At 36.8% G+C, this 20,248-nt stretch overlaps 1 protein-coding gene across 2 annotated transcripts in view; it reads left to right on the top strand.

Moving 5' to 3' along the window:
• The window catches only part of DPP10 (dipeptidyl peptidase like 10), a 659,495-nt gene that overhangs the window by 512,914 nt on the left and 126,333 nt on the right, over positions 1 to 20,248 (top strand). For both annotated transcript variants that reach the window (XM_086718449.1, XM_086718450.1), the window contains exon 8: positions 18,270 to 18,390. In XM_086718449.1, coding sequence (XP_086574575.1) covers positions 18,270 to 18,390 — 121 coding nt within the window. The remainder of the gene's footprint in view (positions 1 to 18,269; positions 18,391 to 20,248) is intronic.

Here is a 20,248-nt window from a genome sequence, read left to right as displayed (position 1 = left end):
TGAGAACCTCCCATGGGCACATATTAGTCAAACTTTTGAAAATAAAAAGAAAGAGAAAATGTTGAAGCTGCCAGAGAAACACCACAACATGTTAGATACAAAAGGACAACAGTTAGAATGCCTGCAAACTTCTTGTCAGAAACCATGGAGAATCAAGGTGAAATAAAGATAATTTCAGATAAAATAAAATAAGATAAAATAAGGGAATTTGTCTCAACCTGTCCCATGCTGTAAGAAATGTTCTTCAGTCTGAAGAAATATGATACCAGAGGAAATCAGATCTTAGGAACAAAAGAACAGCGGAAATGTTAAATGTATAAGTAAACAGCAAACACTAAGCTGTGTCTTCATTTCTGTATAAAACATGTAACCATTAAAAGCAAAAATGGTAATAAGGCTTTGAGGGTATACATGTATGCATGTGTGATAGTCTTGACAGCAGGAAAAATGAAAATGGTAAGAGAGTAAGAAACTGTACCTTTTCAACATTTCTATATTTTTCATGACCTTCTTAACTTCCCTAATGATAACTTATACATGGCACTTCAAAATGTGAGTTGACTAATAAAAATCAAATTGCCTTAACTTTAGAATTTAAAGGTATGTGATCGTTTATTTCCATCAAACACTAGGTGGAATCATGCATTCATAAACAACGTTCCTTTTTTTTGTTAACATTTTTGTTCCTAGTACATTTGAGAAATTGAGACAAGGCATTTTGAGAGTGCCTCTTGAATGATCAGTGATTTATATTTGTTTCAACATTTTTCCAGAACATTGTAAACTTTTGAGATTTCGGTTAAGGGTCTTATTTCCAAAACCTAAGCTGAATTATCTCAGTAGCTCATCTGGTTTTAATCATACAGTTTTCCTAGCAGCATGAATTACTCCCAAAGGTCAAGACCTTCAAAAATCTGGTGAATAAAATGTGGAAAATATTTACTGAAAAAAAACAAAAACAAAAACAAAACCCAGGCACTTGAATTTGAAAAGAACACTAAGTTTGTTGTTAGAATCTGCTATGTGTTAGTCATTCTAGATCATTGGTTGGAGTAAAATTCAATAACTGCTGAGCCTATAAAATCCAAAAGCAGAAGGTGATAAGTCAGGAAATACTTGGAACAAAATTGCAATGCATATAGCATAGTAACATGCAGGTAAGGCTTGTTAAATGCATTTTTTTAAATTATTTATTCATTTCTTTCTTTCTTTCTTTCTTTCTTTCTTTCTTTCTTTCTTTCTTTCTTTCTTTCTTTCTTTCTTTCAGAGACAGAATCCCAGGATGGAGACAGAGGGGAGCGGGGAGAAAGAGAGAGAGAGAGAGAGAGAGAGAGAGAGAGAGAGAGAGAGAGATTGAGAGGAAAGTGGGGCTCACCCAAAGAGGAGCTTGTGCTCACATTATGTGGGGCTCACGCTCACCTGGAGCAGGGCTCAAGCACACCCCATGTGTGACTCGAACTCACAAACTTTGAGATCATGACCTCAGCCAAAGTCAGACACTTAACATCTGAGCCACCCAGGCACCCCTAAATGCATCTCTTTTTAAGGGAAGAAAATAGGGGGTTTGTTTTCTTGAAATCATTGTTTCTTGATTTAGAGCCACTGATGTGTATCTATTCATAGAAAATTTAAAAAAAAGAGTTTACAAAACAAAAAAAGTTATTGGAAAGATAATTGGGAATGATTTGACATGTTTGCTCAGGAAAGTTAGCTTGTTATATCAGAGAATTTAAAAGATAAAAAGAATGAGCGATATGCTAGGATAGAAGGAGTCTGGCTCTGTTGATCTGGTGGCATTATATTTGTGGGGTTTTTTTTAGTGTTTATTTATTTATTTTTGAGAGGGAGAGAGAACAGGGGAGGAACAGAGAGAGAGAGGGAGAGAAGGAATCCCAAGAAGGCTTCAGCTGTCAGCACAGAGCCCGACGCAGGGCTTGATCTCACGAATTGTGAGATCATGACCCTAGTGGAAATCAAGAGTTGGATGCTTAACCAACTGAGCCACCCAGGGGCCCTGTGGCTATATATTTGATGGGACTGTAAATTGAGAGTTACTTTGGATTCTTGTGCATCTCAAATGGAGTTTAAGGCAACTCTAGCAGGTGCACATAGGACGGATATGTCCTAGTGTGGGGGACTGAGTTGGATGAAGTCCACTGAAGTGACTGTCCTTCTAATAAAATACTGAAATGCTAACCCATTACAATTGTGGGTATTAAAGGAAAAGCTGTATAATAGTATGGATGAGAATTATTTTAGAATGTATTTATTTATTTGACAGACAGAGACAGAGAGGAGGAGAGGGCAGAGAGAGAATCCAAGCAGGCTCTGTGTTCATCTGGGAGCCCGACCCAGGGCTCAGTCTCATAACCCTGAGATCTCGACCAGAGCAGAAATTAAGAGTCGGACACCTAACCAACTGAACCACTCAGACACCCCAGGATAAGAATTATTTTTGTGGATTTTTAGTAAACCATGGACATGTGAGGAGACCTGTTGTCCTGCAAGACAAGATAAGAAAGATCAGAGTTAAGTTCTCATGCATGACTTGAAAGGCATAACAAAATGGTGGATCCAAGGGGAAAAGAATGGAAAGTTGACAAGTGAAGCCTGTCTTGGACTGAGGTTTCCCTTTTAAAGTATCATGTAGTTGAGTAGATTTGCATTGAAGTCAGGATAATATGTAAATACCAATCAGTCAGTTTGGGAGATCCTCACCCATGCTTTTAAAGAAAATATGAAAATGTTGTTCTAAATTGATCACATTAATTCCAGTCAATCTTGAACATTATTTTCTTCGGGATGAGATTTGTGATTGCTACTGAACTTTGATGTCATAGAGTTGACCCACATCTTAGAGGAAGTACTATGCTATTTGAAAGCTATGAAAATAATTGGTCCTTAAGGATGCAAATAATGATCCAGATACCAGTGCATTTTTATTTAAGAAATAGGACCTATTTTAAAATGCAGTTTAAGACTTTTCCCTTAGAATATTAGACCTGCCAGATATCCTGATTTAAAAAAAAATCATGATCAAGTTCATTTAAGAAATGCGATATCATGAATTTCAATGATTCGTAATGGGATAAGCGAAATTTTTGAAGAATTCCATTTTAAAAAGAAAATAGAAAGAAAGACAGAAAAAAGTAAGAAAATAATTTTGCTTAATTCAGTGTTTTGTTATCTTGCCCTATACCAAGGGACAGTAAACTTTTTCTGTAAAGGTCCAGATAGTAAATATTTTTTTTAATTTTAAAAATTATTTGTCTTTATTTTTGAGAGGCAGAGAGAAAGAGAGACAGAGCGCAAGTAGGGGAGGGGCAGAGAGGGAGACATAGAATCTGAAGCAGGCTCCAGGCTCTGAGCTGTCTGCACAGAGCCTAACACGGGGCCCAAACTCACGAACTGTGAGATCATGACCTGAGCCAAAGTCAGAAGCTCAACCTACTGAGCCACCCTGGCGCCCCGAGATAGTAAATATTTTTGATTTTGCAGGACAACAGGTAAAATTGAGAGGGTTTTATACAGGTACTTATGTAACAAGACAGAAAACAAATTGTCATAACGTTTTATTGAGGTAACTAAAAATCATAATTAAGTGCAATGTTTTGTAATACATGTCTACTAATGAGATTATTTTTTGTGGGAAATCTTTTTACTTACCTGAAATTCCAAGTAAGTGTCCCTCTCATCAAATCACAAATGTTGGTCTGCAAAAACCATTCATAGCTTGTGAACCATGCAATATCAAAGACAGGATAGACTTTGCTCATGCACCATAATTTGTAGAACCCTGCCCTCGACCATGGCACTCATTTTCATATAATGCCTACTTGTTAGAACTAGTGCTTTAGAATATCAGTTCACTCATTTGAGGAGCCAGAGATTGGTAAAGCTGATTGGCATGAACCTCATATGAAAAGGATTTTTTTATAATGGGGTGGAAAAGTTACGTTCTAAAGGAACAATACAGAGCAGTGAGCAGCTTGAGGTGTGAGATAGTAATCAAGTGTCACTAGACAGGGCTGCCGGGTAATGATGCCCTCAAGGGAGACCGGATTCAGTTACAGCGAAGTGATAGAAGGAACTTTCAGAGAAGAAACAGGGTCAGGGGCAGTTGGTTGGTTTGGGAGTGACTGTTTTCAAATGTAGCGTGAAAGAGTATGGACACGGGGGTTGGCAAAAGGTCCGGGAGTGCTGAGCGTTATTATTGTGATGACAGCAAGGTGGAGGATCAGTTGTCAGTAGCAACAGTTACAATTTTGGGATTACTGAAATGACCAAGAATAAGCGATAAGTGAGAGATTTAGTTGATTAAGTCCAGGAGAGGAAGGTGATCTCAAAACCTGGGGCAAGGAGACTTCCTTGTTCCGATGATGGGATCCTAAGGAAGTCTGATGGTCTTCTTCGGTTGGATAGATGCTATTATAAAACATTTATTGCTTAAACTATGTGAAGGATTCTGGACAGCAGACTTGAAGCCTAAATATTTTGAGGAAATAAGTGAAAAAATTCTGGGTGCATTTCCTCAAATCTCAGTCTTCTCCTTTTTACAGTGCTCTTTTTCATCCTTCTCTGTCTTACTTTTAAATCCACCCCCCCCAAAAAAAAATCTTTTCATAGAGATTTTCCTGAAAGCTCCAATCACACTATGCTCACTTTTCATCTTTTCTTATCCCATTCTCCATTTACAAACCCAGAAATGGGTATGCACTGGTGGTGGCACCCCAGAATCCCGCTTCTTCAATCAATCGTTTATCTTTTCAAGTGTTATGATACCCAGTCAACAGTGGCAACTGAGTTTGGACTTTCTCAAAAACCATCTTGCTCCCTGCCTAAGCATCTCTTTTCTCTTTCTGTCTCTCTCTTTTTTTAAAGTTTGTATTTAAATTCCAGTTAGTTAACATAGAGTGTAATATTAGTTTCAGGTGTCCAATATAGTGATTCAACACTTCCATACATCACACAGTGCTCATCAGGACAAGTGCACTCCTTAATTTGCATCACCTATTTCCCCCATCCCCCCATCCACCTCCTCTCTGGTAGCCTTCAGTTTATTCTCTAGTTAAGAATCTATTTCAAGGGGCTTGGGTGGCTCAGTCCCTTACGTGTCTGATTGATTTCGGCTCAGGTCATGATCTCACAGTTCCTGGCATCAAGCCTGAGTTGGGCTCTGTGCTGACAGAGTGGAGCCTGCTTGGATTGTCTTTCTCTCCCACCCCCTCTCTTTCTGCCCCTCCAGCCCTCGTGCTTGCTCTCTCTCTCGCTCGCTCTCTCTCTCTCTCTCTCAAAATAAATGAAAATTAACAAAGTAAAAGGGTCTATTTCTTGGTTTGCCTCCCTCTCTCTCTTCTTTTCCCTCTCCTCATTTTGTTTCTTAAATTCAAAATATGAATGAAATCATATGATACTGCATTTTCTTTTCTATTTGTCACTGTTTTATCTGTTCTAACATTAAAGTATTATATGCATCAAACTTAGAAACTCACCTACCTCCCACTAATGGCTAATATGAAAAGCAGTCCATTTTAACACAAGGCATATTATTTGTTTACTGTATTAATACCTGTAGAATAAGGACACCCATGTGGGAACAGTGTTTGGAGGTTCATTCTGAGACAGGCTTTCCCTTAGTAGTTAATATTACAGTATCATTGGGATCCCATTTCACTTCCTAATGCTCAACCAGAACAGGGTACAGAAAATAATAGTTCAGATTAATTCAAAATGAAATGAAAGATAGTAGGATCATGATTTAAGATATTCAGGGCACTCTATACACGTTTGTATCTTCACAAGTGGACTAATATTTTAGTGTATTTTTAGTTTGAACTGGTTTTCAGAATGATCATCCAAACCACTAAAAGGAAAATTGTTAAGAAAGCATCTCCTTATCTTCATATGTTTCCCACACTTCTCTCTAGTTCTCCAATAATTCTTTGATATCTAGTCTGGCCTCACTCCCTCCTATCACACATCTCTTTGCCTTTTCTTCTCTCTTATTTTCCTTTCTGTTTTTTTTTTCCTCTTCACTGTGTTTTCAGTTTCAGATCATCTAAACTGTCTTTCCTCGTGCTATTTCCTCTACTTGGAATATTGTTTTACCTTTCTCTGCCTGGAAACATCTACTGGAACTCATAGGCTCAGCTAGAATGCCACGTCTCATCTGAAACCTTTTCTCTTCCTCCTTTTCCTCAGTCAACTTTGGACTATAGGCATCCTCCGCTCTTGGAAAGTGCATGTTACAGCACCTTGCCTTACAAAGCACCTACCTTAGTATGGTCATGGGTTTTTCACTAAAAGCGAAAAATTTTCTCCAGACTTATTTCAGTTAGTGAAAACAGGTACAAAGGTAGGTGTTTCACAAAAGTGAAGTGGCCTAACCCAAACTTCTGGAAAGCGGGGGAAATCCATATTTCATGTCTTTGACTTACATTCCAGTAATGTATGCATCACTGTATCACAGAAGTGCCATATTTTGTTAGCGTTTTTCTTATATTTCTTATTTTAAACTGTGAATTCATCAGCAACAGGGACTAAGACTTAGTGTTATCATAGATGTGGTACATATTAGGAATGCTATAGAACTGCAAATGAATGAGTTAAATAAAAAATGTACAACCATCACCCCTCCATGTATACCCCTCCCTCACCCTACACGTAACTTGCTGTCTTTTTTCCTCTTTAAACCTTCTTCATTAAGAGAGTTAAAAATATTTCCCTATTCGTAAATATATAGTATTTACATATGTCTTCAAATAATATGAAACATGTAATATCATCTGACATTAGCTTTTGAAAAAGTGCCATTTTGCTGGGAATTCTATATAACCGATCTGTCCAAGGTGGATTTTTCTGTTTGTGTGTCAATACCTTTTTCAGGGAGAAACAAATAAAGCAAATACAGACAAAACCCACATATATGTGATGGCAAGTGGATGAGATTACAAAGGCAAAGGTTGCCTTATAGGTGGGTTAATACACGAGTCCTGAAGAGTATGTTTTGCTCATAATTTTAGCCTAAACAATTTAGGCTTTATTCTTTATTGAATGCTGAGTAATAGAATACTTCTTTGAGCATTGACTATGTTGAAGCGCTGACCACAAGATGCAGTTTTGTGATTTTACTAATTGGATGGAAGTAGAGACCTGAAGGGAGGGGCACCACTGAATAACTGATGGAAAAGAACCAAAAATGAAATGCTGAGAGTCAGAAATTGCTCTTTTACGTACCCTCTTACATGCTTTTATCCACAAAAATAAAAAGTGATTTGGGTATATTGTGTTGCAATTACACATACATCAGAGGTAGGATTTGATCACACCCCTTTGCAGTAGGCAGATTAACTGAAGCATGACGGATGGCTGTTTCAGTAGAACCTCATGAGGTAGGGAAATATTTCAAGTTATTTTATTCTGAATCCCACATTATGCTTGAATTGGAAGGATTCTCATCTTCAGTTTATCATTGGCTCACTTAAATTCGAGTTCATAAGAACATTAACTAGAATAAACAAATTAATTCTGGACATAGACATTACATTCCAAGTTCAACCTTTCTATGTCATTTTACTGATATCCACTATTTTGGGAGGATATAGTAAAAAAAAAAAAAAAAATCAGGTATTTCTGTATCGTTTAAAAAAAAAAAAACCAGCCAAACAAACAAACACCTACATTTCTTCATTTGTGGCCGAGGATCCCCTGAAATTGCATGAAGTGGAATAAAGAGTCTAGAGCCGTGGGAGAATGTGCATGGGAGATAGCCAAGGCTGGTTCCACCTTCTGCATTTTTCAATTTGTTTTCTTATCAGCATGCCTATAAACTGGAAAGCATTAGGCACAGACTCATTGATAAGCATATGAGAATTTCTTCCAGTCTCCCTCAACCCTCCTTCAGGGACTCTATTTTAAGAATGTAGGAGTCCCCATTTGAAATAAAAGGAGTCATAATACAAATACAAAAACAAATTGTTTTAGCAACAGAGACTAAAGTGCATATGCACCATGCTTTTTTTTTTTTTTTTTTTTTTTTTTTTTTGCAAATCTTGGGGTGGATGAAAGGGAGGACAGCTAGCTGCAGAAAAAAGAGGGGTTAACTCAGTTTGTTCCCAACACAAGATGGTGAAGGGCTTTCCTTACCCATGAGGTGGCTGTTAAACTGTTGCTTGCCATCTGGCAATTAGGATTCCTGGAAGTAAGCAAGAGAAATACTCGGGTTCATTTCAAGAGAAAATGAATTCACTAAAAGAATAGCTGAAACCTGTCAGAATCAGTGAGAAGGTTGGAATTCCGTGACCAGGAGTCACGAGGAGTCAGGCACTGTTGAACACTGGAATGCGTTCAGGAAAATTTGATTGGGATGCCGCAGGAAATATGATTAGGCTGCTGAACTGGCAGTATATCAGTGGGCATCCTGCCTCCGCCTTTGCTGGGCCCTTGAGAATTTGCTGTTGCTCGTGTGACTTGTTTTTCAACTGCAACTTTATTCCTTCAAGATTCAAAGTCATAGGTGGAATCATGACCTAGAGGAGTTTATCTGGCTTTTTGTCTTTAAGATTAGAGATTAGGCTCTGCTCCCCCACCCCCAATTCCACCCCAGTACTCCCATAATGCAAGAATCCTCCAAAATAAATGGAAGTCAGATCTAAGTGGCCAAATAAGACAAAAAAAAATACATTATGTACGTTACATTATGATATAGAGAAACAGAGGGTAAAGTAATTAATTCACCTTCTTCAAATCCTTAAGCTTCTTTTTAGGATAACTGGATAGGACTGTTTGATTTTCCTGAAATTATAATAATATTTTATGACCAATACTTACTAGCTTCAATTAGTTTTGTAAAAGTTGAGCATCTATGTGCAGGTACATACAGCAACATTCATGATCTGTTCTAGGTTTCTTTAATCCTATAGACCACCATGAAAAGTAGTAATATCACCACATTTTAAATGGGGAAACACTATCAGGGAAGCAAAGTAACTGAAGTGCCCAGTTTTATAAAGAGATCTACCAGGATTAGGTCTCATGTCTCTCTGATAAAAATCCTATTCTCTTGCTTTTCTTTTTTATGTTCCATTTCAGGTTCGAATGCCATGACACATATTAAACAGTCCCCATACATTGACTTTATGTTTTGTTGTCTACCATACCTAGTTAACTTGTGTGTGCTTGTGTTGGGAAATCACATTAGATCGTAAGATCTTGTCCTTATATGCCCGAGGCTCAGTACAGTGCCTAGAATATAAACGGTACCAGATACATCATACATGCTTGTTTTTTGATGGAGAACTAGAAGGGAAGAAAGGCAAGCAGATGGGTGGTGAAGGAGAAATGAAAGAGGAGAACATGGGGTAGAGGGGGAAATGGATACACAGTGACTAGGTCATTCCATCCTCTAGCATTTGACACATAAATCAGTACATAGGATATTTTTAATAATGTAATAATATTTATAACTGTCTTCTGTAGGTCCCATTTTATTACTGGAGACCCATAAATATTTTTATTAATTTCAGTTATCAAAATGTGCTATTTACCATAAGGCCTTCTCTTATCCTAGATGAGTTTGATGGACTGACATTTCCAACTGATAGTCTGCCATTGTTACATTTCACTGATTGGAGTTTACTGTCAGTTGTCTGTTTGCTAACTTTTATCTGGGGTCCATTTTTCTCCTAAAAAGGCATGGATGCAAGGGCTTTGGAACTGGGAAGTGACTTACATAATTATGAATTTAAGACAAAGGGATATATTTCACTTCTTTGAAAATGCATAATGTTCTGTAAAGGTTTGAGGAAATAGGAACTCTTTGAAAGGGCTTCCTGATATGAATAATTGCAAATGTCAAGGGATGAGAGTTCTCTGATAGTGATTATATCTCTAGAATGTCAGGTACTGGTGCAAAGGTGAGATGAATGATTTGAGTGAGTTGTTCTATAGCCGAGAGATGGTCCCGCAGAGAAATGAAAGCACTACTCTATAACCAACAGAGAGGTTTATTCAAAGCCAAATGTCAAAGGTAATCAAACTATTTAACTTGTGCTCATAGCTTTACTTTGCATTATATAAACGGACACTCAGAATTTATTACATCCTGGCAAATTAAGGAAACAGAATTTTTATGAAGTTGAATGATGCACTATAGTTTTCAGTGAAATATTGGTAATCTTTTTGGTAGTATTTTAAATGAATTGTGGTTACACATAAATATTCTGCATATTATTTTTTTCCTTTTTCTTTAGTTTTAATATAGATGTAGTACTTTCTCATATACACAGCATCCAGAATATAAATCAGAACCCCTCTTCTGTCCTTTACTAGTCACTGTTCCCCTCCAAGGATAATCTTTGTCCTGACTGACAATATCATTATTGGTTACTATAAAGAGCTCTGCTATGAGCATTCTTGTATATGTCCCTTGACTGACTGACTGACTGACTGACATATATGATTGAAAATTAAAAATCTGTTCTTGGAAAGCAAAAGGCAAGCAAAGGTTCCACACAAATTTTGGAACCTGTGTTGGGCCAGGGAGTATGATGAAGTTGGAGTATAATTGGTGGTTCAAGGGCCAGAAGGAGCCAAGGCCATGGTTGACTGAATGTTCAGATTCTCACTGAGCAGGGTAAAAGGTGAAAACTGCCTATGATTTGAACAGTATGAAAGTAGTGTTAAAACTGCAGTAATTGCCTCTGGAGAGTGAAGCTTTAAAGTATCCAACTGAGAGATACTCAAATGGAATTCACAAATGTTTTAGACATAAGCAGGACATCATATGTTAGGAATAATTACTCCATGTTTATAACTATTACACCTATTAAGCAGAATATTTGAATTATCCTTCTGCCAGTGGTCTCATATTTCCACCTTCAATTCATTTATTGTCACCAGTTATTTTCCTAAATATTTTCCTAATTACTCATCTGCCTGTAAACAACTTATAGCTGTCAGTTATTGAAAACACGGAATTCAAATCATCCGGTCTAGCATGCAAGCTGCTCTATGGTTGACCACCATCTTGACATTTATTTTTATTTATTAAATTTTATTTATTTATTTTGAGAGAGAGAGAGTGAAGGGGAGAGTCAGAGAAAGAGAGAGAGAGAAAGAGAGAGAATCCCAGGCAGGCTCCATGCTGTCAGCACAGGGCTCGAACTCACCAACTGTAAGATTATGACCCAAGCCAAAATCAAGAGTTGGACACTTAGCCAACTGAGCTAACCAGGCACCCCAATTTTTAGACAGTCATAGGTATATAGGAAGTGTTCCTGAATCTTAAAAAAAAAAAAAAAAGTTCCTCTAAAATTTCCATAGTTGTTCACCTTTGGCTTTAGCTCATTCTGTTCCCTTAGCCTGACATTTCTTTTCTCTACCTTCCTAATCCCACGAAGTCACTCCTTGTCTTTTATGACACTGTTTACATTTAGTATCTCATAAATGTCTCATGAGTCACTTCCCCCACCCTGAGCTCTGCCACTCATGCCTAAGCCCTGTAATATGTATTTTTTTCCTTCATTCAATTTTAGGAATTTACCTGCCTATCACATAAAAATATAATCTTCTTGAAGATAGGGACTACACATTAAAATCTTTATAGCCCCAGGCACACTTAGCAGAGTACTTTTGGACAACAAATTGCAAATTGGCTTTTAAAAGTTTATGGAATTAAACTAAATTATTTTATTCATGGAGCATACACATGCAAAACAATTTACCTCAAAATCATTGGTTCTCAGCTGGAGGTGATTTTGTCCTTCCCCTCCAGAGGACATTGGGTAATGTCTGGAGACATTTTTGGTTGTCACAACTGAGAGAAAGGGCTGTCACTGGCATCTTGTATGTAGAAGTAAGGGATGCTGCTAATCATCCCACAATGTCAGGGTAGTCATCCACAACAAAGAAATATCCAGGCCTCAAGGCACCTGGGTGGCTCAGTTGGTTAGGCATTGGACTCTTGATTTAGGCTCAAGTCATGGTTTTACAGTGTGTGGGATCTAGCCCTGCGTTGGGCTCTGCCATGAGTGTGGAGCCTGCTTGGAATTCTCTTTCTCCCTCTCTCCCTGCCCCTTCCCTGTTCATGCTCTTTTTTTCTCTCTCTCTCAAAATAAATAAATAAAATTTTTAAAAAGATATCCAGTCCTTAATGTCAGTAGGTTGAAAAACCCTACTACTCCAAGAAAACATCCTTTATCATTAGTTTCATATTTTTAAAAAATTAATATAAAGAATCACCTACTATTCATGTAGAGCCTATATGCCTAATTTCTGTATCACTGTCATTATTTTTTATTATCACTGAAATTATTGTTGGTACTTTACACATCTACTAACCTTTATACTTTACATACACGTATAAATGTAATCAAGTCTTTTTAGCATATTTTCCCAGTCTTTTCTGTTTGACTACCTGTTTCTTATTCCTTTCTCTTACTGTATAGCTACTTTCCAACACATAAACCCATATTAAAAGGCTAGCATATATCCTTGCAGAGTCACAGGCATACATACATATATTTATATGTGGATATATACACATGTATGTAAATATAATACATACGTATATAGGTATCCTTAAATTTCCTCATGTTTATATATATATATGTGTGTGTGTGTGTGTGTGTGTGTGTGTGTGTGTGTGTGTTTATTTATAATATTTATAAATGTTTTAAACTACCACTGAACCACCATGGCTTAAGTTGACATGCTAGACCAACTGTTAATGGCAAATGTCTTCAATTCCTATCTACCAACTCTCTTTTTGCACAAAGTAACTAAAACTCATCTAGCAAAGAAGATGAGAAGATTAGTTTGCAAGAGAGTCTGGGAAATGGGAATTTGGGGCTTTGAATGGCCCACAGTTATAAAAGACTATATTGGGGCAGGCATGGAACTAACTACAACAGATAATGAATGACCAATGTATATCTGTTGGTGATATTCCTGCTAGTATAATTTTGTATAAGTAGTGTTATTATTTAGTGCAAAAAATGGGTTCACATTGAAATAACTTTCGTTTTATGTCTTTTGTCCTTTGACAATATCTCAGTGAAACTTCTTCCCATCAGTTCACATAACACTACTTTGTTTTCCTCAAAACCTGAATGTTATAACATGATGCAGATGCATCATAATCCATCTAGGTATTTGCTTTGATGGGTTTTCACTTTGACTTCTCCTTTTGGCCATTATAAACACTGCTGTTATAAGTATTACCCATCAGCATTTCCTACTTATTAGTGATTTTTCTTTCTTTTTTTGCCCTACAAGAGAAGGTCCCAGGTTTGGGATAGCTGATGAGATTTCCCATATCATTTTCCCATATGGCCATACCACTTTATATTTTTACAATCAACATAAGAAAGGACTCCATTCACTAAATTCCTACCAGCAATATCTGTTAGCTGGTATATTTTCTTAATTATAATTTTTTCCCAGAAAGCAAGTCACAATAAAAGGCAACCCAAATACTATCCCAACTAGACTGTTTCATATCCTCTAACACCATTACAGTGCATGGGGATTTTTGAGTAATTCACAATTTTCTTTTTTTTTTTAATTTGTTTTTTTAATGTTTTATTTATTGTTTTTAATTTTTAATGTTTTTATTTATTTTTGAGATAGAGAGGACAGAGCATGAGCAGGGGAGGGGCAGAGAGAGAGGGAGACATAGAATCCCAAGCAGCTCCAGGCTCCAAGCTGTCAGCACAGAGCCCAATGTGGGGCTGGAACTCATGGAGCTGAGATCATGACTTCAACTCATTTCAGACGGGTAACTGACTGAGCCACCTAGGCACCCCTATGTCTTATTTATTCTTAAGAGAGAGAGAGACAGAGCATGAGTGGGTGAGGGGCAGAGTGAGAGAGGGACACAGAATCTGAAGCAGGCTCCAGGGTGTGAGCTGTCAGCACAGACTCCGATGCAGGGCTCGAATCCACAAGCTGTGAGATCATGACCTGAGCTGAAGTCGGATGCCCAACCAAGCCACCCAGGTGCCCCTTCACAATTTTCTAATTTAAAATTATCATGACAGTCAGTGAATGTGGAATAACTTTTCAGTAACATTTCAGGAAAAATAGGTCTGATATTCAATTATATTCCTGTTTTATTTTGCTGTTTTTCTAAGCTCATTAAAAGTTTGCAAGAGTCTGCTACTATCAGGCATTGTCTCTAGTTGAATCAGGCACAGTAGGCTAATGTACATTGTCATTACTCTCAGTTCCAAAATCATAATGACTTTTAACATTAAATGTTCACTTCTTGCTATGTGTCCATCACAGTTTGGCTATGTGCTCCAAGCTTCTTCACCCAGCAATCAAGGCCACTGGGTGCCCACCATCAGAAGCATTGTGGGTGGTTATGGCAGTGGGAAGAAAAAGTGAATAATTGGCCCTTATAGATGCCTGCTCAGCAGTGGCACATGCTATGTCCAATAACTTGAGAATGACCTATCAACTAGCACACTGATTAATTTCTTGGAACGTATTACATACTTGTTGCCATGAGTCGGCACATAGTACTTTGTCTTCCTGTTCCCTTTCTGATCTCTTTACCAGTTTTGAATAATTTTGTAAGTGTATTAAGACCATTGTTTTTGGGGATTCTTGGGTGGCCCAGTCAGTTAGGCTTCCAACTCTTGGTTTCGGTTCAGGTCATGATCTCATGGTATTGTGGGTTCAGGCCCTGTATCTGTCTCTGTGATGGCAGGGTGAGGCCTGCTTGGGACTCTCTCTCTCCCCCTGTCTTTCTCTGCCCCTCCCCCACACATGCTGTCTCTGTGTTTCTCAAAATAAATAAATAAACTTTAAAAAAAAACTTAGAAGACCATTGATTTTTAAAAACTGTGTAGTTGGCTTGCTTTGTAAATTGAAGAGTTAAATGGTCAAATAGCTATCCATTCCTATTTGTTATACTGTTTAGGTGGCTCATTGAAAGAATTGATTAACAGCATCAAAAAAAAAAAGTAAACATCTTAGTCAATAACACTAGGATAAATAGCATTACAGTTTGTCATATTTTCAATGTGATTTAAATCTAGTTTAAGTCCTCGATGATTGACATTTCGATCCAGTTTAATTCTATCAGAGTGCCCATGTAGTACCTGTGAATATTTGCAGTTCTCCTATTGTTAAGCTAGTAGTTAGAGTTTATTATGATTATTTGAAACTAATATAATTCAAGGAAAAACTTTGGCTATTTAAAAGAGGTCAGAAGATTACAAATGTACATTTTCATGAAGGCAGCTACAAATTTTTCGTCCATAGAAGAAAGATCTTGTGGACATTCCCTGGTATTTAAGCTTTCAGCAAATGGCATTAAAATTCAGATTCCATATTGCTTGTTCTTTTACATTGAAGCAGATGTCAGTTTCATATGGATTCTGAATATCATCCAATCTGTTCTTCAAATATAATTGTAATTACTGGTCAATGGTTTTGGATAATTTATACATCTGCTGAAATCGTGGAGGTTTTATCAATTGTTTTGACTTAGAGTTTGTTCCCTTCAGAAAGCTGAGGATCTGGAACTACATGACTTTGGATTAAGTCACCTCTACCCCCAAGAATAGCCACATGTCCTTACGTATTCTGGGTGTAGATGATCTGAACTGTTGTTGCTCACAAGCCCTAATAGAAGATTCAGGTACAAAAAGGGTATTCCTTCCACGTAGGGAAGACTTTGTGTGCCAGTTTGTGAAGGCACTTTGTGTGTGCCTGTTTGTGAAAGGCAAAAAGAGGTAGTTGACAAAAGATGTAAAGCTTAAATTAAGCTCTAGATGGCTAGAATAAAGTTAATATTTTTCCTTGGTTATAAGGGATTGTGCAAGTTGTTAAAACCAACTTCCACCCAGTTTTAAGACACCTGAGGTATAGTTCTCAAGCTTTAAGCTAGGTATGATGCATGTGATTTCAATAATGAACTTCTTTCTGGGGTTCCTGGATGTCTCAGTGGGTTGATTTTGGCTTAGGTCATGATCTCACAGTTTGTGAGATTGGGCCCTACGTCCCGTTCCATGCTGACAGTGGAGCCTGCTTGGGATTCTCTCTCTCCCTCTCTCTGCCCGCATGTGCCCCCTCTCTCAAAATAAATATTTGAAAAAGAAAAAATAAATAAATTTATTTTCTTTCACTTGAAAACTTTCTAAACGAAATGAAAGCAGCAAGTGTCATTTGTTATTACCTCTCTTCTTTCATTATTAGTAGAACACTACTACTGTTAGTATATTACTACTACTCCTAATCCATATTTTACCAACATAATATGCAATGCTGGCCAATAGTTTGGGAGAATTTACACATTGGCTGAAGCTGGAGAGGGTTTTTGTTTTGTTTTGTTTTATTTATTTAAAATTTGTAGCCTCCAAAAAGCTTAGGATTTTGAACCAAATTAGCTCGTGTTTCTAGTGATAGTCATGTATTATATGTTCTACATTTATTACGTCATGTATGCTTCACAACAGATCGCTAAGGCAGGTGTGAGACGTCCCACGTTTTATAAAAGAGAAGACTGAGATTTAAAAAGGTTAAGAAAACTGTCAAAATCATTCAAATTTTGAATTTAGGCTGCCTGATTATAAAGCCCTCTCTTTTGAACACCCTGTTATAGCTGTCTTTCTCCCCACCCTCCCCCCAAATCCTCATCCTTACATTGGCATTCTTACCTGTAATACAAATTACATGTAGTGTTGGAATGATTAATTAGATCTGCTGTTTATATCCTTGCCAAATCACCAGAATCAAAGCAGAATATCAATGAGATTTTCTGGATATTAATATGGTTTTCATTATTTTTCACACCGAGATTTAAAATCTAGGACCTAATGAGAGGATTATATCAGAAGTTCTTGTGTTTGTTCTGTTTGCTACTGTGCAGTGGTCCTGTAGCATGCTGGAACACAAGGGCACTAACCATCTTCTACCTTCCTAGTAGAATGTTCAGTCTAGATATCAGCTTGTTTTCCATTTGACAGTCTTCTACTCCCCCCAACATGTGGATGAAACATGATTCTCTGAAGGTTATATTATCACATGGACGAGCAGTTTGAAAGGTTTGCATTAAAAGTATTCAAATGTAGGGCACCTGGTTGGCTCAGTCAGTAGAGCATGTGACTCTTAATCTTAGGGTTGTGTGTTCAAGCCCCACATTGGATATAGAGATTGTTCAAAATTAAAATAAAAAAAAATCAAATATGGGTTATAGATAATTTTATCCTGAATTTTCTCTATTAAAGACACATCCCTGGGGCGCCTGGGTGGCTCAGTAAGTTAAGCGTCCGACTTTGGCTCAGGTCATGATCTCATGGTCCGTGAGTTCAAGCCCCGCGTCGGGCTCTGTGCTGACAGCTCAGAGCCTGGAGCCTGCTTCAGATTCTGTGTCTCCCTCTCTCTCTGACCCTCTCCCATTCATGCTCTGTCTCTGTCTGTCTCAAAAATAAATAAAACATTAAAAAATATTTTTTTTAAAAAAAGACATCCCTTTGTGTGGACAGATTCTGTTCAATTTCTACTGTTGTTCCTATTGTGGGGGCTGTTGTTGATGATGATATTATTTTGGAAGACTTTGTGATGTGTTCAAATTAAGACTCTCTCTTGAACCCTCAAACACACATTGATTATTATTGCTATGCTATTAAGGAAAGATTTGCCAGCAAAGAGTGGGGCATAGCAAGATGTGTTCCATTAATCAATTCAAGGGAATTTTGCCTTCCTTTCCTTTCATCAGGGTATTAGTGAGTCAGGATGGATGGAATCAGAAAGATTCTCTAGAGATTATCTTATTGATGACCAAGTCCATTTTTGTAAAAGACCCCATATTGAAGCTCTTAAGCCATCTGTTGGCTGTTACTAAAATGGCATCTGATACAGTTTATCAGTCTCTTAAGTATGCAAAGAGTTAGTAAAACCCAAATCAATTTTGTGGTATAAAAAATAGATGAAATAGATGAAAAATTGTTGTAGAAAAAACAGATATAAAAGCTTAAATACCAGTACTATGGAATTTCTAAATGATAATTTGATACTGATATGATAAGGAAGGAAAGTGCCATTAATAATTGAAAACAATGCAAATTTGTGCACTAAATAAAAAGAAACAGAAAGCAGGAAAATAATACGACACTTAGGTCCTCAGCTATTATTCTATAGCATGAAAGTATTTTATTTTTTTCAGTATGAAAGTATTTTTTAAAAACTTCCTAATATGTTGGTATTTTTTTCTTTTTCTTCTTTCTTGTTTGGTTTGCTTTATATGTTTCTGGAACCAGATTTATATTTTTGAAAATAATATCTACTATCAACCTGATATAAAGAGCAGTTCATTGCGGCTGACATCTTCTGGAAAAGAAGGAATTATTTTTAATGGGATTGCTGACTGGTTATATGAAGGTGAGTTGAATAGATTTAGTTTCAGAAGAACACAATTGACATATTTTTATACAAAATCTGTAAAAGAACTCTATTCATTCTAGAACAAGACTTAGAGCTCCATTTCTTCTTATTTTCACTCAAAATTGCCTTCATGATTTCATGTCTTTGCATGCACTCGTATTTTGACTGGTTGTGATTCATGTCTACTAATATGATTCCACATTTGGTGTGTATGTGTACACATACACATACATTTTGTTCAGATTAGATAGATTTTATTTTGGTGATGCTTAACTAATGAAAGTGAATGATCACCTTATGTCACCCTGGAATTCGATTCTGAATTTTTCTGACTGTGGAAAAGAAGAAACAAAAACCTTTACTGTTGAAAAAGTACTTGAAAGCCACTTGATTTTAGTCATTCCCATTAAGAACAGTCTGTCACATTTTAAAAGCCATTGCATGGGGAGCAAAATAAAACCCACCTAAAGAGTTATTTGCCGTTGTTGTTGAATCAAGTTTTCATGAGAGTTAAGAATATAAAAAGGAATCAGGTAATGAAAATATCTATCCAATTTTAGCATCCACCAATTGTCAGCTAGGTTATAGGCACAGATTTCCTGGGGAAGATTCAAAGCTTGAGGTTAATACCTAGGTTTCAGACTCCACAACTGATCTTGGCAAAACACCGAGATTTAAACTAAATTAGTTGTATTTGATTAGAAATTATAAAGCTAAGGCTCTTCTAGAAAATAAATTTTATTTATTGAGCAATACTGCCAAATGCAATCTTTCTACCTCAGAGTCGATATTTTTAATTCTGTAAGAAAAGTAAATCACTTACCTCATTCTCTTGTTCATCCAGTCTATCATTAAACAGATATTATTAAAGACTTACTACTTTCCAAGTATTTGTAAGGGTGCTCAGATACATCAGGGAACTAAACAAAGTATACTTTGAGGACCTTACATTAAGAGAAACATTTTGCCGGGTGTAGCTATTTTATTAATGAAGAGACATTGTAACCTTTGAAATTTATATGCATATGTGCACATGTATATCTATATCTATATTTTTTATATATATGCTAGCATCAAATAATAAAATATTTTAGAGACCACAGTTTATTCTGAGGAGTAGTGGAAGCTACTTTGGAAATATCAATAATAATTACGGTATGAAATTTAAAAAAATCAAATACGCAGAGTAATAAGTAGGTTTCTTTGGTTCAGAGTGTCAGAAGCTGACAAAAAGGTAAGTTATTGGTGGGGCCTGAGATGGCCCAATGAATTAAAGAAACATCTGGAGAACAAACTTGAAACTTGGGTAGTTCCAGGAATCTAGTTAGCAAGAACTAACCATCTTTTATGTAAAGGAGCTGGGTAAGAGATGCCCTTTATCTTCAAAATATTGTCAGTACTGTGTGAGACCCTGAGGGATGAAGAGACTATGTTAGTGCAGCGTGGTAAACGGTCAAATCACAGTAAACATAGGATTCTATAAGAACAAAGAAGATTTAGCCCATTCTAGGCATTTGCAAACATTTTCCTAAAGGAGAAACCCTCTGAGTTGACACTGAAAGATTAACAAAGAAGAAAGTAGGTAAGAAACAGCCCAAGTATTCATCAATTGATGAGTGGATAAAGAAGAGGTGGTGTGTATATACAATGGAATATTACTCAGACATTAAAATGAATGAAATCCTGCCATTTGCAATGACATGGATGGAGCTAGAAAGTATTTTGCTAAGCTAAGTAAGTCAGTCAGAGAAAGACAAATACCATATGACTTCACCTATATGTGGAATTTAAGAAACAAAACAAATGAACAGAAGAAAGAGAGAGAGAGAGAGAGAGGCAAACCAAGAAACTCTTA

The sequence above is a fragment of the Puma concolor genome, chromosome C1 (assembly GCF_028749965.1).
Source record: "Puma concolor isolate L17-30 chromosome C1, mPumCon1.1.hap2, whole genome shotgun sequence".
Lineage (NCBI taxonomy): Eukaryota > Metazoa > Chordata > Mammalia > Carnivora > Felidae > Puma > Puma concolor.
The sequence above is the reverse complement of the archived record's forward strand: the minus strand, read 5'-3'. Positions and strand labels throughout refer to the sequence as shown.